The sequence below is a fragment of the Nuphar pumila genome, chromosome 3 (genome assembly GCF_984573655.1).
Source record: "Nuphar pumila chromosome 3, dmNupPumi1.hap1.1, whole genome shotgun sequence".
In the NCBI taxonomy this organism is placed as follows: Eukaryota; Viridiplantae; Streptophyta; class Magnoliopsida; order Nymphaeales; family Nymphaeaceae; genus Nuphar; species Nuphar pumila.
Genome location: NC_143251.1, coordinates 15,164,936 through 15,177,811, shown reverse-complemented (window position 1 = coordinate 15,177,811; position 12,876 = coordinate 15,164,936). Strand labels below are relative to the sequence as shown.

The window sequence follows — 12,876 nt, the reverse complement described above, 5'->3', positions numbered from 1 at the left end:
TTTAAACTAATTTTTAATTTTTAAATTACAAGTTTATAGCCTATAATGGTGACATTATGATCCGTCCGTTATAGGCAAAATCCATGTCTTGCTGTTATTGTCAGTCTATAATGGTGAGATATGAATGTTATAACCTATAGGTAGCCTATAACGGTGAATCAGAGATGTTGTCATTATAGGGTATCTCTCCGTTATAGGCTACCTCACAGCTATTAGTGTTATTAGTTTTCGTGACCTATCTCGCTTGTGTTGGGACACCTTTTAACTATGACCTATAAATGTCGCCGGTATTAATCAACGAAGGCTATTTTTTACCATAACTTATCGACGAGAAATATCACCGTGATAGGTCAATAACGACAAGAAATAGAGCAATAGTGGCGAGAAAAATTGTCGCTATTGACCCTCATCCTTGTAGTGGTGTTTACATCAATAAATTCAAACATATATAAGTTTTTTTTTGGGTGATTCTAACGTTGAAAGTCGTAACATATTGCAATTTGATGGTTTTAAAAAATAATTTTTTGGTAAAAAATACGGTATATCTGAGTTTTAATTGGAGGGTTTAGAATGAGAGTCTATAAACTACAATCACATTGCATACTCTGAGTGTCCCACAACACAACACGTGAATGCCCTCTATCTTTGGGGTAAACTTGTTAGCTATGGGCCTAACAGAAGATGGAGGGTAGATCAGGTGCAGCTGCACACTAGTGTGTGATCTACTGTCATTCAGAACCCACGGGATGTGTAGCCAATATTTGTCTTTAAAACAAAAAGTATATGTATTTTACTATTTAAAAATTCAAACACAATTAAACAAAGTTCAATATTATTTTTTTTCTATATGGGAATGAGAAAACCACCCCCAGAGGGGTGTAAACTCGGGCGCACCCCTTGACCCCAGGGAGCCACGGGCTTCGGCTTACGCAATGGCAGTAAACTCAAGTCGAGCCTAATCAAGAAGCTGAGTGCACCGCCCAGTCCGCGTGGGCACGATAATGTCTGAAATTTTGTAGGCTTTGTTACTTGGTTTGCTCATCTTACGTACAAATGTAAGTGGTTCAGATTCGAACCAGATGTGTTGTGGATTCGACTAATCAAATGTTGCTTACATGAATTCAGACTTAGATTCGGACCCGGATGGTGACACATTCTTACCAATTATGCGTTTACACACTTAATCTGATTCAAATATCCATCAAATTCTAATATTTGTCAGATTCATGAGCAAAAAAATCAAAATCATATCCGCATCTGATTATAATCAGATACTAATTGGGCTTACCAAATCTGACTAAAAATGAAATAGAGTTCAGTCAGATATCGGATAAACCGATCCATTGATATCCCTGAGAGAGAGAGAGAGAGAGAGAGAGAGAGAGAGAGAGAGAGAGAGAGAGAGAGAGAGAGAGAGAGAGAGAGAGAGAGACCGTAAGTCACATGGATACGCTTAAAGGACACGGGTACGTTATTTTGTGCGTTTTAAATTAAAAATAGCATTTAACCCGACACGAGCGCGAATCGAGGTATCCTTGGCTGACACGTATAAAAAAGGGGGGGAGAAAGGCAACACCGGTGAGAAGGTTTTTGGAGGCAAAAGAAGAAAGAAAGAAAGAATGGCGACGGAGTCGGCGGGAGAGGCGACGAAGCCGTACGAGATGAAGCAGACGCTGTCGGGGCACAAGAGGGCGATATCGAGCGTCAAGTTCTCCGGCGACGGCGCGCTGCTGGGAAGCTCCTCCGCTGACAAGACGGTGCGCATCTGGTCGCCGTCCGACGGGTCCCTCCGGCAGGAGCTCGCCGGCCACGCCGAGGGAATCTCCGACTTTGCCTGGTCGGCCGACTCCCGGTACGTCTGCACGGCCTCCGACGACCGCTCCGTCAAGATCTGGGACGTCCAGACGGCCACGCCCGTCAAGACGCTTCAGGGCCACACCAACTACGTCTTCTGCGTCAACTACAACCCCCAGTCCAACATGATCGTCTCCGGCTCCTTCGACGAGACCGTCAGGCTCTGGGACGTCAAGACCGGCAAGTGCCTCAAGGTCCTCCCCGCCCACTCCGATCCCGTCACCGCCGTCAACTTCAACCGCGACGGCTCCCTCATCGTCTCCAGCAGCTACGACGGCCTCTGCCGCATCTGGGACTCCTCCAACGGCCACTGCATAAAGACGCTGATCGACGATGAGAACCCGCCGGTCTCCTTTGTCAAGTTCTCGCCCAACGGCAAGTTCATCCTCGCCGGCACCCTAGACAACACATTGGTATATCTCCCTCTCTCTTTCTCCCCCTTTTTAGCTTCCCCCTTTTTGCAAATTTGTAAGCTGCATTGCTTTAATCGTTGTCGTTCATTGCTTGTTTGGGTATGAGTGTTTTTTGGGGTTTTTGCATGATTTAGGAAGGATTTGGGCGGGTGAGGATGCTTTTGTTGTTGTTGTTGTTGTTGTTGTTATTCATTGCCTGCTTTGGTTGTGGGGTTTCTCTTCAATTGGGGAGGAATTAGGCGTGTGAGAAATGAGAATGCTAGTCGGAGAGAGACAACTATAGTGAAACGTATGGGCAATATTTCTGTTAAAGGACAATGGGTTTTTGAACCCTTCTGTTCCTTTACGGTGTTTGTTTGTGAAATAGGGAATGGTTGCGTGTTTCATTGCTTGCTACGTGCTTAGCTATGTCATAAAGACAATTGATTGACACATCACACGCCCACACAAGCACACATCTCACAAGGGCTCCGCTCATCTTCTAGTGGCGAGTTTTGAACATCACCAAGCAGAAGGTATGCCATGAGTTTGAAGCTCATGGATGTTGCGTCCCTTGCCATGAGGCCGAAGCTAGGTGTACTCCTTGGCGAGGAAGGGGGACTTTCGGTTTTTACATCAATGCGCTTGCGAGTGAGGGAGGTGGTTTTCCCTGATTAAAAAGATACACACTCATTCACGCACACATATATATGCTAAAATTGTTTTGATAGGCATATATATTAAATTTTATATGAAAATTAAAAATAAAAGTTGCATTTTTATAATATATCTAGATTGAAAGAGTTAAAAATAGATGTTAAATGGGATGCCCTTTTTGTAATGTATTGAATTGAAAAGTTTGACTTGTATAAATGAAACAACTAAAGAACATCCGTCATAGTTATTTAATTGATCCAACATGCTTTAATAACTAATAATGTTCCATTTTAAAATTTAAATGAAAAAAATTGAGAGGAATGAGAGTTATTCGCACAGCAAATCACATTCGTGATTCTCCCTTTCATTTAATGTAATGGAAATAGCATGACAGACTTGGCTTTTAATAATAGATCCCTATCGAATAGTGTAGGAGATTCTTCGTTCTCCTTAAAAGGGCAAGGGTGCACTTAATAAGGCAAGTGCGTATGACCATGTGGACTCCACACACCTGGCTAGGGGGGCATTCCCAATTTGTCTTGATATGAAGGGACATCTTGAGTTCGAAACCTGAGGCTGCATTTCATGCATGAGCCAAAGCATAAGGGAAAACTTTCCCAGTGGCCAGGGGGTTAGGGAGAGTATCCGTGGAGTTTTACACTGAGGGCTTTGGATCAGGGCATGATCAAGTTTGCACCTATTTACGACCAAAAAATCAGTCTTTTTTTCTCCCCAACATAAAAGAAGAGAGGGCTAGGGTGCACATGCATAGGGAGGAATAAGGTAAGGAATGAAAAATGCCCATAATTAGTCTTGGACACCGTTGACACTATGTTTTGAGTGTAATTTTGTATATTTAAAGTGGCATTGGGTGTCATGTTGTATTTTGAGGGGATGCACTTTGTTTGGTGCGTTCCTATGATATAGGTGTTAAGTTCGGTTGGATCTTTGGCTGAATGAAATGTAGCCATTGAACTAGACAAGTTTTTCATGTTGCATTAATGTTTTTCTTCTTATGGTCTTCCACTGGCATGCAAATGTACATAGTCCATTAGTAACTTTGGTTCGTATAGTTCATCAGTATTTATGTTGATGTTATTCCATTTCAATTATGTTGAGCTTGGGGTGCCGCACCCAACGTCTAAGTTGTGAATCTTCAACAACTTAAATGTAGTATTCATGCCAAAACAGATTAGTTAGCAAATCTCTCTCTCTCTCTCTCTCTCTCTCTCCGACATGCGTGTGCAAACCCACATCACACAAAAGAAAAGACAGACACTCCCTCACCCATACACCAACATGGATTATCTCTCTCAATAAGGTTATGGGAAAAAAAGGAAGCAAGATTTTTATTATGAAAGAGTGGTTTCATAAAGCGGCCATCCAAAAGACTGAGGACAGAAAGAAAGCAAGGGCCAAAATTTATGTAGCAAGCCTAGCCAGTGGGATTTCATGCAAGGCGTCCAAGTAAAAGGAACTGAGACCGGGTACCCTCGTTGGCAGGAAAATACCTCATTGCTTTATGAAGGTGGATCCTCATAAGGCTGAGGGGCACTGGGGTTTTCCTATGTAAGGGGCAGGCCTATTAAGTGACCTGTGTCCCTACGAAGGTTTCCACGTCATCAATAAAAAACAGTAGCAAAGGAAATTCTTTTTTTTGGGGGAATCACATCCCATTTACTAAACAAAGGGAGATATAGGTGACATGTTATTAATGTTACATAGTCTTTTCCAAGTTTTTTCCAGAAAAAATTAAAATGGTAAATAAACAATATTACATTGTGTAAGTTTGTCATGAATCTAATCTAAACTGTTAAATTGTACATATATTTATATATATACTTATGTATGTATGGTATTATACATATACATATACATATACATATACATATACATATACATATACATATACATATACATATACATATACATATACATATACATATATATATATATGTTAGAGGGAGAGTTAAACTGGGTTTGACTGCTCCCAATGGCTAGAAATTCTAGCCGTTGGGCACAGTCAAACCTAGTTTGACTGCTCCCTCTCCTTTTAGCCTCTCTCTTCTCTACCCTCTTGTATATATAGGGGTGTCCTCCCCTTTGATTTGTAAGCCTTTTGGCACACTTTCTTTGTTGAATAGATTATATTTTATTCCCTTTTATGGGTTTGTGAATGTGTTCTTTTAGAACACTTTGTGGTTTACTTTGTGAGTGTTGTAAGTGGATTCCTTGAGGGAACACTTTGGTTCATGAATTGAAGTCTTGTTGTTTCTTTACATAAACCTCTTTTATTGTGTAGCAATCAGAAAGCAGGACCCACAAATGTAGCTTGGATTGCGGGTCTTGACCATTCTGATTCATCTAATAGAAGGGATTGCATGGCCTGCAACTTAGGCAGATAGACATGGGTATTTCACACACACACTGTGTGTGTGTGTCTCTCTCTCTCTCTCTCTATCTCTCTCTCTCTCTCTCTCTCTCTATATATATATATATATATTGAAGGTATGGAACATTGAGCTGGACATCATAAGTTCAAGCTTTATCAACTCAAACTGACCACATAGATCATGTGTTCAACATGGTTTTGTTTACTAAGGATCAAACCTTGGATGGTGTTATTTCATTATAAAAAATGATTTTTCAAGTTGTGAAATTTTAGTGTATTGTGGGCCATTGATTTTTAAAGCCTTTAAAAACCTGCTCACATGTCAATACTGCATGATTCAATATTCATTTTCTACTAGCAACAAACCTGGTAGATCACATCCATAAGGTCCGATCTATGTCACAGGGATTCGGCTAGGAGGGTGCCGCACCCGCGTCGACTCGACTCGACTCGACGCGGGTGCGGGTGCGGCACCGGGTGCGGTCAACCCGATCCTGGGTGCGTTGACCGCACCCAGGATCATTAAGGTCCATTTTTTTTTAAAAAAAAATTTGCCCAATTGGGCTTCGAAATTTAAAAAAAAAAAAATTATGCAGCTGACAGGATCATTAAGGTCCATTAATACTATTTTGCAGCTGTTTGTCAGCTGCTGACAGCTGCAAAATAAAAAAAAAACCCGCCTATTCCCCCGACCCCCTTTATATATATATATATATTACATTTTTGCCCCTGCCGCACCCCCGCACCCGGGTTTTTTGGAAGTGCCGAATCCCCGCACCCGCACCCGCACCCATGTGACATAGGGTCCGATCCATAAAATAACTCTAAAAAATATGAAAATAAGGTGATTGATGTTCAATAATCCGTGCCTTCAATAGCACCAAATATTAATCTTTTATACACACACACGCACTAGAAAACTCCCTGTTCTTACAAACAGGTTGAAAACCAAGAGATATGCTGTCGAAAGTAAATAAACCAGCTTGGATGTCCAACATTCAACTTGTTCTCACCTTTCATCCAAATTACCACTGTGAATATATCAACCATTCCTAACTTATAACCATGTGCATTAGAAAAAAATTTGTAAGGAAACAACCTAAGACTACAAAACAATATTGAGATACAAAGTTAATGAAGCAACCTAAGATTATGAACCAATATTGAGATACAAAGTTATTTAAGTAGATAAATCATAAAACTGACAACTTATATGAGAACATTGGTAGAATCTATGGATAACTTATATGATAGTTGCATATTCTCCATGAATGTGGTTCTATCCTCTACCCAATTTTTCTTGTCCAGCGGTGTCCCAACAATAAAACCTGAATTTCCCACAATTTATGAAGAAGTCCAATGGGTGAACCTCTACACCAATAGTAGGCTTGTATTTCTTTTCAAACTCCCTGGTCAAATGCCTCTTCACAATGGTAGTTTTTCCGGATCCATCATCACCACTTAAAGCTTGGCCCTCGTTCCAAGGAAGCCAAACTCTTACAAACTATGTCACATGGGTGCGGGTGCGGGGATTCGGCACTTCCAAAAAACCCGGGTGCGGGGGTGCGGCAGGGGCAAAAATGTAATATATATATATATATATATATATATATATATATATATATATATATATATATATATATATATATATATATATATATATATATATATATATATATATATATATATATATATATATATATAAAGGGGGTCGGGGGTTCCCCGACGCGGGTTTTTCTGCTGACAGCTGCTGCTGTCAGCAGATTTTTTTTTTTTTAAAAATTTCGCAGCCCTGACAGACAGCAGCTGACATACCTCCATTTTTACTGTGCCACTCCAAAATACTCAAACAAAAAATCATAATAATAATAAAAAAGTAAATGATCACACATTGTATTCCCCATTCCGAAACACTAAAAAAAGCATTGAGAAGGAAAAAGTGCCTCACTCTAGCCCCATCCCATAACAAAAAAAAAAGGCCACGATTTTGAGGATATGGAGAGCGAGGTCTCCCACTATGACCCTTCAACACCAACACAAACAAAATAAAAAAAGGCAAACCTTCAAAAACAGGAAAAGATTGCAAAGAAGACAGAAGGAAAAACCACCAAAAATGAAAAAAAAAATAGAGACAAAAACATAGTAGAAAGATGTATTTTCTGCAAGTAAAAATCAAGAACTTACACATGCTGCTGCGGTAATCATTTCAGGCGACCAACACATAAGAGAGAGAGAGAGAGAGAACCCTATGAGTACCGTCTTCATTAAAGAGAGAAGGGGAACATTTCTTTTTTCATCATTCTTTTCCTAAATGGAATAGTAGTTTCTTATTTCATCACCATAAAAGAAAAAGCTAAAAGGTATTAAAACCAAACAAATTTAACAAATGACAATAAAACCCAACCATTCAATTAGTCATTTTTCTAAAGGTTCGTGATTAGGGTATTTTTTAATAAAAACAAAAAATTCTGAACAATTTCAGAACCCCATGAATGCCGTTGTCATTTCTAAAATGTTATGAAACAATAAATTTTTGCTCCACCAATGCCCCTGATTGATCCCTCATATATCCCCTTATTTATATATAAGGGGATATATAAAGGGATCGTCCAACCAAAGGAACATACAAATTGTCCGAACCACTTTTAAAAGTCATTTTTAGAAGTGTTTTTTGCTATGTCACAGGGATTCGGCTAGCAGGGTGCTGCACCCGCGTCGACACGACTCGACGCGGATGCGGGTGCGGCACCGGGTGCGGTCAATCCGATCCTGGGTGCGTTGACCGCACCCAGGATCATTTCGGTCCATTTTTTTTTTATTTAAAAAAAAAATTGCCTTGTGAAATGGGCTGCAGAATTTAAAAAAAAAAAATTCTGCTGACAGCTGCTTGCTGCTGCTCTTGTTTTATAAAGGGGCACTTTTAAAACCATCCAGATCCTTCTTTTTCGTAAAGGATTTTCTCTCTCCATAATAAATGATAATGATGATGGTAGCCTTGCTGGCTATTAGTATTCACTGTTCTCCTGACGAGATGTAGCCTTGTGTAGAATAAAAACTATTAGTATCTTGGTGCTCCAGCTGTAGCCTTGTGTAGACCTCTCTTTTTCACATGTCAAATCCAATAAATTTCTTTTAGCTGTCATCTTTGTGCAGCTGTATATAAAATGAAATTTGAAAAATCCTATGGCGTGGCAGTGGAGCCGTAGGCCTCATGAAGATTCTCTCTCCAACAAACCACATCAAACCTTGCGCTTATATTTTTTTCCGTGAAGACCAGGGAGTTTCAGACATGATTGAATCATGACAATCAGCAGAACGCAGCAGGCTGAGATTGCCAATCCTTTCGTTTCATCAATTTTGTTCCATTGCCTCAAAGTACACAACAAGCAGAACGTGGGTAACGAGTCTTCAAACAAACACACACACCAGCAAAAAAAATTGGACTCCCGACCCGCGCCGGGGGAACCCCCGGACCCTCTTTTATATATATATATATATATATATATATATATATATATATATATATATATATACATTTTTTCCCCTGCCGCACCCCCGCACCCGCACCCATGTGACAGGTTTTTTGTCAAATTTGACAGTGCTGATGTGATCTCCATGGTCAAAAACCTAACCGGCTCTTTAAGCAATTTTTTTTTGATGTGTGCATAGGATTTTATGATGTGCTAAAAATCAACAGTTTGAAAATTTTGAAGTTTTCTAGATTATAAAGATATTATTTATAAATAAACAAAATTTTCTATAAAAACAGGTGGTTAGGTTTTTGATCATGGAAATCACACCGAGCAGTCTAATTTACCAAAACACTTTTAAAAAGGATTTTAAAAGTGGTTTGGATGGTTTGTACCTTCCTTTGGTTGGACGGTCCCCCTTCGGTCCGTCCCTATATATATATATATGCTGTTTCCATGGCTGAGACACATGCATATATTTGTACATTTATGTGGTATTTATTTGATTACTTGAAACTTCAGTGAGAAAATTGTACAAATTTGTAATACTCTGCAAACCGCTCTGACATTTGCTGCAGACTGGGGCCTTAGTCACATAGATATGCTGTGGATACTGGTATACTGCCATTTTCATGATGTTTTTCTGTATCACTAGTATATAAGGGGTTATGAAATGGGAGCCAACATGGAGTAACCTTTGTGACATAGTCTATAGACATCCTGCCCATCCATAACCTTTTTCCAACTTCCAACCAAACACAAATTAATGATCATGATCTAAAGGTTTGCGTTCATCATTGACATAAACAATATCAATGTTTCTCAGATGTTCTTAACCTTGTCATAACCTTGCTGTGAATGGTTCTCTTTGATCTAACAAAGTTAGCCCACTATAGGTGTTTGGTTCATTTTACCTTACTGATTATGCCTGCAATCCCAATTTTATGAATCTGATGCATATATTACAGAATCTGAATACTGCTCATGCATAGGAATTTGTGATGGCTGCATTTAGATTTGTGGCAACTAAAACAATGAGATTGGTTCAGGCCATGCTTAAAATCAAGGGAACCTTAGAGGGAAAACAAATTTTAAGCAAAATGATTGTCTGAATAGGGAGTCATTCTAGATAAGAGGAGGAGTGTTTTTCTGTTGCCATGTGTAAAGTTGTTGCTGACTTGTCAAACCTCTTCTATCTTCATTGCTAATACCTGCATGCTTGAGAGTACAAAGATGGCAGCACCTAAGTTGTTTCCTCTAGCTTTCATCATGTTTCACCTCTATAATTCTAGTGTAATGCTAAATTTTTAGCTGTTGATTTTGATTGTTGGCATATGCTGATTTTCTAAAATTTTCCTATTGTTAATATTTTACTTATTGCTGTGACATATATTTTTTGTCTTTGCTTTCGTGTGATTATCAGGGGGACCCTTTATTTCAAGACCATTGATAGTTTTGACCACCCATTTGATATTCTGAGAAATGTGTTTGAGGATTTATAAGTCATTCATGGTTCGGGTTTTTATTCTTCAAAGTATCAAATTAATTTAAATCAGTTATTTTTTTCTGAGTTATTTTTTCAGAACAGTGGACTGTATTTGATATACTGTCCTGGGTTTTAACTGTGCATCTAAATGTCTGCAGAGATTGTGGAACTTCTCAACTGGGAAAATTTTAAAGACTTATACAGGTCATGTTAATTCCAAGTTTTGCATATCTTCGACATTTTCTGTTACAAATGGTAAATACATTGTTAGTGGATCGGAGGACAACTGCATTTATATGTGGGAGCTCCAGACAAGAAAGATTGTCCAGAAGCTGGAGGGCCACACAGATGTTGTCATCTCTGTTTCCTGCCATCCTTCAGAGAACAAGATAGCATCAGGTGCTCTTGGTAATGACTGTACAGTGAAGATGTGGGTTCAAGAGGAAGACTAAACTTCCTTCTTGTAAGGCTGAAAGTCTGTTGTCATATCATGTTTTTGTTGACTGAAACGACACTTCTCATATTTAATCAGATCAAACCATCAGTTTTTGCCATCTACCATATCATTGCCTATAGGAGGTGACCAAATTGATCTAGATGGGTTTTAAAATTGTTAAAGCTACAATGAATTTGGCCGTTTTACTTCATTTAGATGATAAACTTAATTTCATTCAAATCTATTTTGGCATTACTTTGTTGCAGGTGAATCATGAATCCAACATCACTAATGTTCTTCATCATGGCATGAAAAAGCTGTTTCTCAATATATTCTGAGCTCCACTGTGTCACTGTGTGAGCATTTAATGATTGCGAATAATGCTTATGATGGTGCTCTGTGTTTTTTTTCCTTTTGTAGTAAATACTCCTTAGAAGTGATTTTGAGTAGTGCTGTGGAGTCTTTCTCTGAAATTAGGTAATTTGAGTTTGAATTGAAGACATGCTTCACTAGGCTTTTAGGTAAGATTTGCTTAGTTCTGCAAGAAGTTTCCTGATTTAGGCAATACTTGAGTGCTTGGATCTAATTTTTTCAACTCATCTCAGCAAGCCTTCTTGCTTTTGTATATTCAATGCAACTATAAATGTGCATGTGGATGCTCTCTCTCTCTCTCTCTCCCACACACACACCTGTATGCATGCATGCGTATGATATGCCATTGTGTTTTCTAGTAAGCCTGTCTTGTCCAACAAGGCGACAAGTGGTGTTAATTCATTCGGATGTAGATGATGATGCTCATTGTTTTACAAATGAGCCAATATCAGAATGGTGCTAATCAAAGTTATTGACAAATGCCTTTTTCGAAGAGCTTCAATTTTTTTTCTCTCTTTTAAAAGGTAACATCCATATTTGACTTGTAACCTACTTGAATGTTGACATTTTAAGAGGGTGGGCCTTTTATGAGTGGCAAAGCAGTCTCCTTTATTCTCATCAGTAGTACTCTTGTTGGGGCTGATCCTTCCATGGTGGGCAGAACTGAAAGTATACCACTATTCTATCTCTATCTCTCCTGCTATTTTCCTCTCTAGGAACAAGGCGGCCAGGGTTGCTGATTGTTGGATTAAAAGTCAGGTATGGAATGCTAATCTAGGACTTTCTACCAAGGCAAAATTTAGGAATGTCACCTTTCCCTCAAAAAGCAACATTATTCCCTGGCCCGAACGGGTGAGCAGCCATGTTTATGTGGCTAGTTCTTTGGAATCTAAGAGCCTTAGGTGGTGGTTATTTAATTCAATGTGCCTAGAAAGTGGAGACAAGTCAAGACCTCTTTGTTTCCTACCTATTTATATAAAAGATATTCCATCTTGCATGGAACACTTATAACATAATTTAGGATCATATTCTACCTGTTTGTCAATTTATCGAACCACCTAACAGTTGGAGATGCGGAAGTAAATGGTGTCCCATTTTGAAATGGTGGCTAGCCTTGGCTTGGTGGTTCACATAGAAAAAGATGAACTAGAGGATCTTTGAGGTTCTATTGTTTAGTCCACATTGTACTCATATCATGATTCAAATTTTATTGACACTATGGGCTTCTGGGTGTCAGAAAGAGGATATAAACCATATGAGTTTTTCAAGAATAGCACTTTTACATTCATTTAGTTGCATTTTTCATCCCACCTTTTTTTTTTTTTTGAGGGGGGTGGGGGTTATATATGAAGGGATTAGTTCAAGCTTGCGTTTTTTTTAAGATTTCCCTTTTCCTTTCTTTTTTAAAATCTCATAACTGTTGTTACTGTTCGTGCCTTTGCCTTTTTTATGTAAAAGTTATTCTTCCGTTCCCAAGAAACTCCCTCTTTCTTTCATATGCTCCTTTCTCTTTCATTCTTCTCTAATGAAAAATAAGGGTTTTACTTTGTATTTCCAATTTTCTCATGATAAGGGTGAACCATTTTTATTTCTTTTATTTTCAATTTTCTTTTCTTGAATATTTTTGAGATATTTAATTTGCTGTATTTGCCAACATTTTCTAAATATCCTGATATACTCTTGCTGGGAATGTCTTGAGAACAAGGTTCATGACCGTTGTTTTTGCATTTTTCCTTTTAAAAGTTCTCATTAATCTTATGCAAAGTTCCTTTGGCGTTAGGCGGCTGCACTTGTTAGCTCAACAGTTGTGGGGTCTA

The 12,876-nt window shown here is 38.8% G+C and overlaps 1 protein-coding gene across 1 annotated transcript; it reads left to right on the top strand.

The window, feature by feature from the left end:
- The first annotated feature begins 1,578 nt into the window (after positions 1–1,578).
- LOC149842096 (uncharacterized) lies at positions 1,579–11,037 on the top strand. Its single transcript, XM_090001281.1, has 2 exons — positions 1,579–2,267; positions 10,410–11,037. Exons 1-2 carry the CDS (start codon positions 1,620–1,622, stop codon positions 10,701–10,703), a joined length of 942 nt encoding a protein of 313 aa, XP_089857407.1. The 5' UTR covers positions 1,579–1,619; the 3' UTR covers positions 10,704–11,037.
- The last annotated feature ends 1,839 nt before the right edge of the window (positions 11,038–12,876 follow it).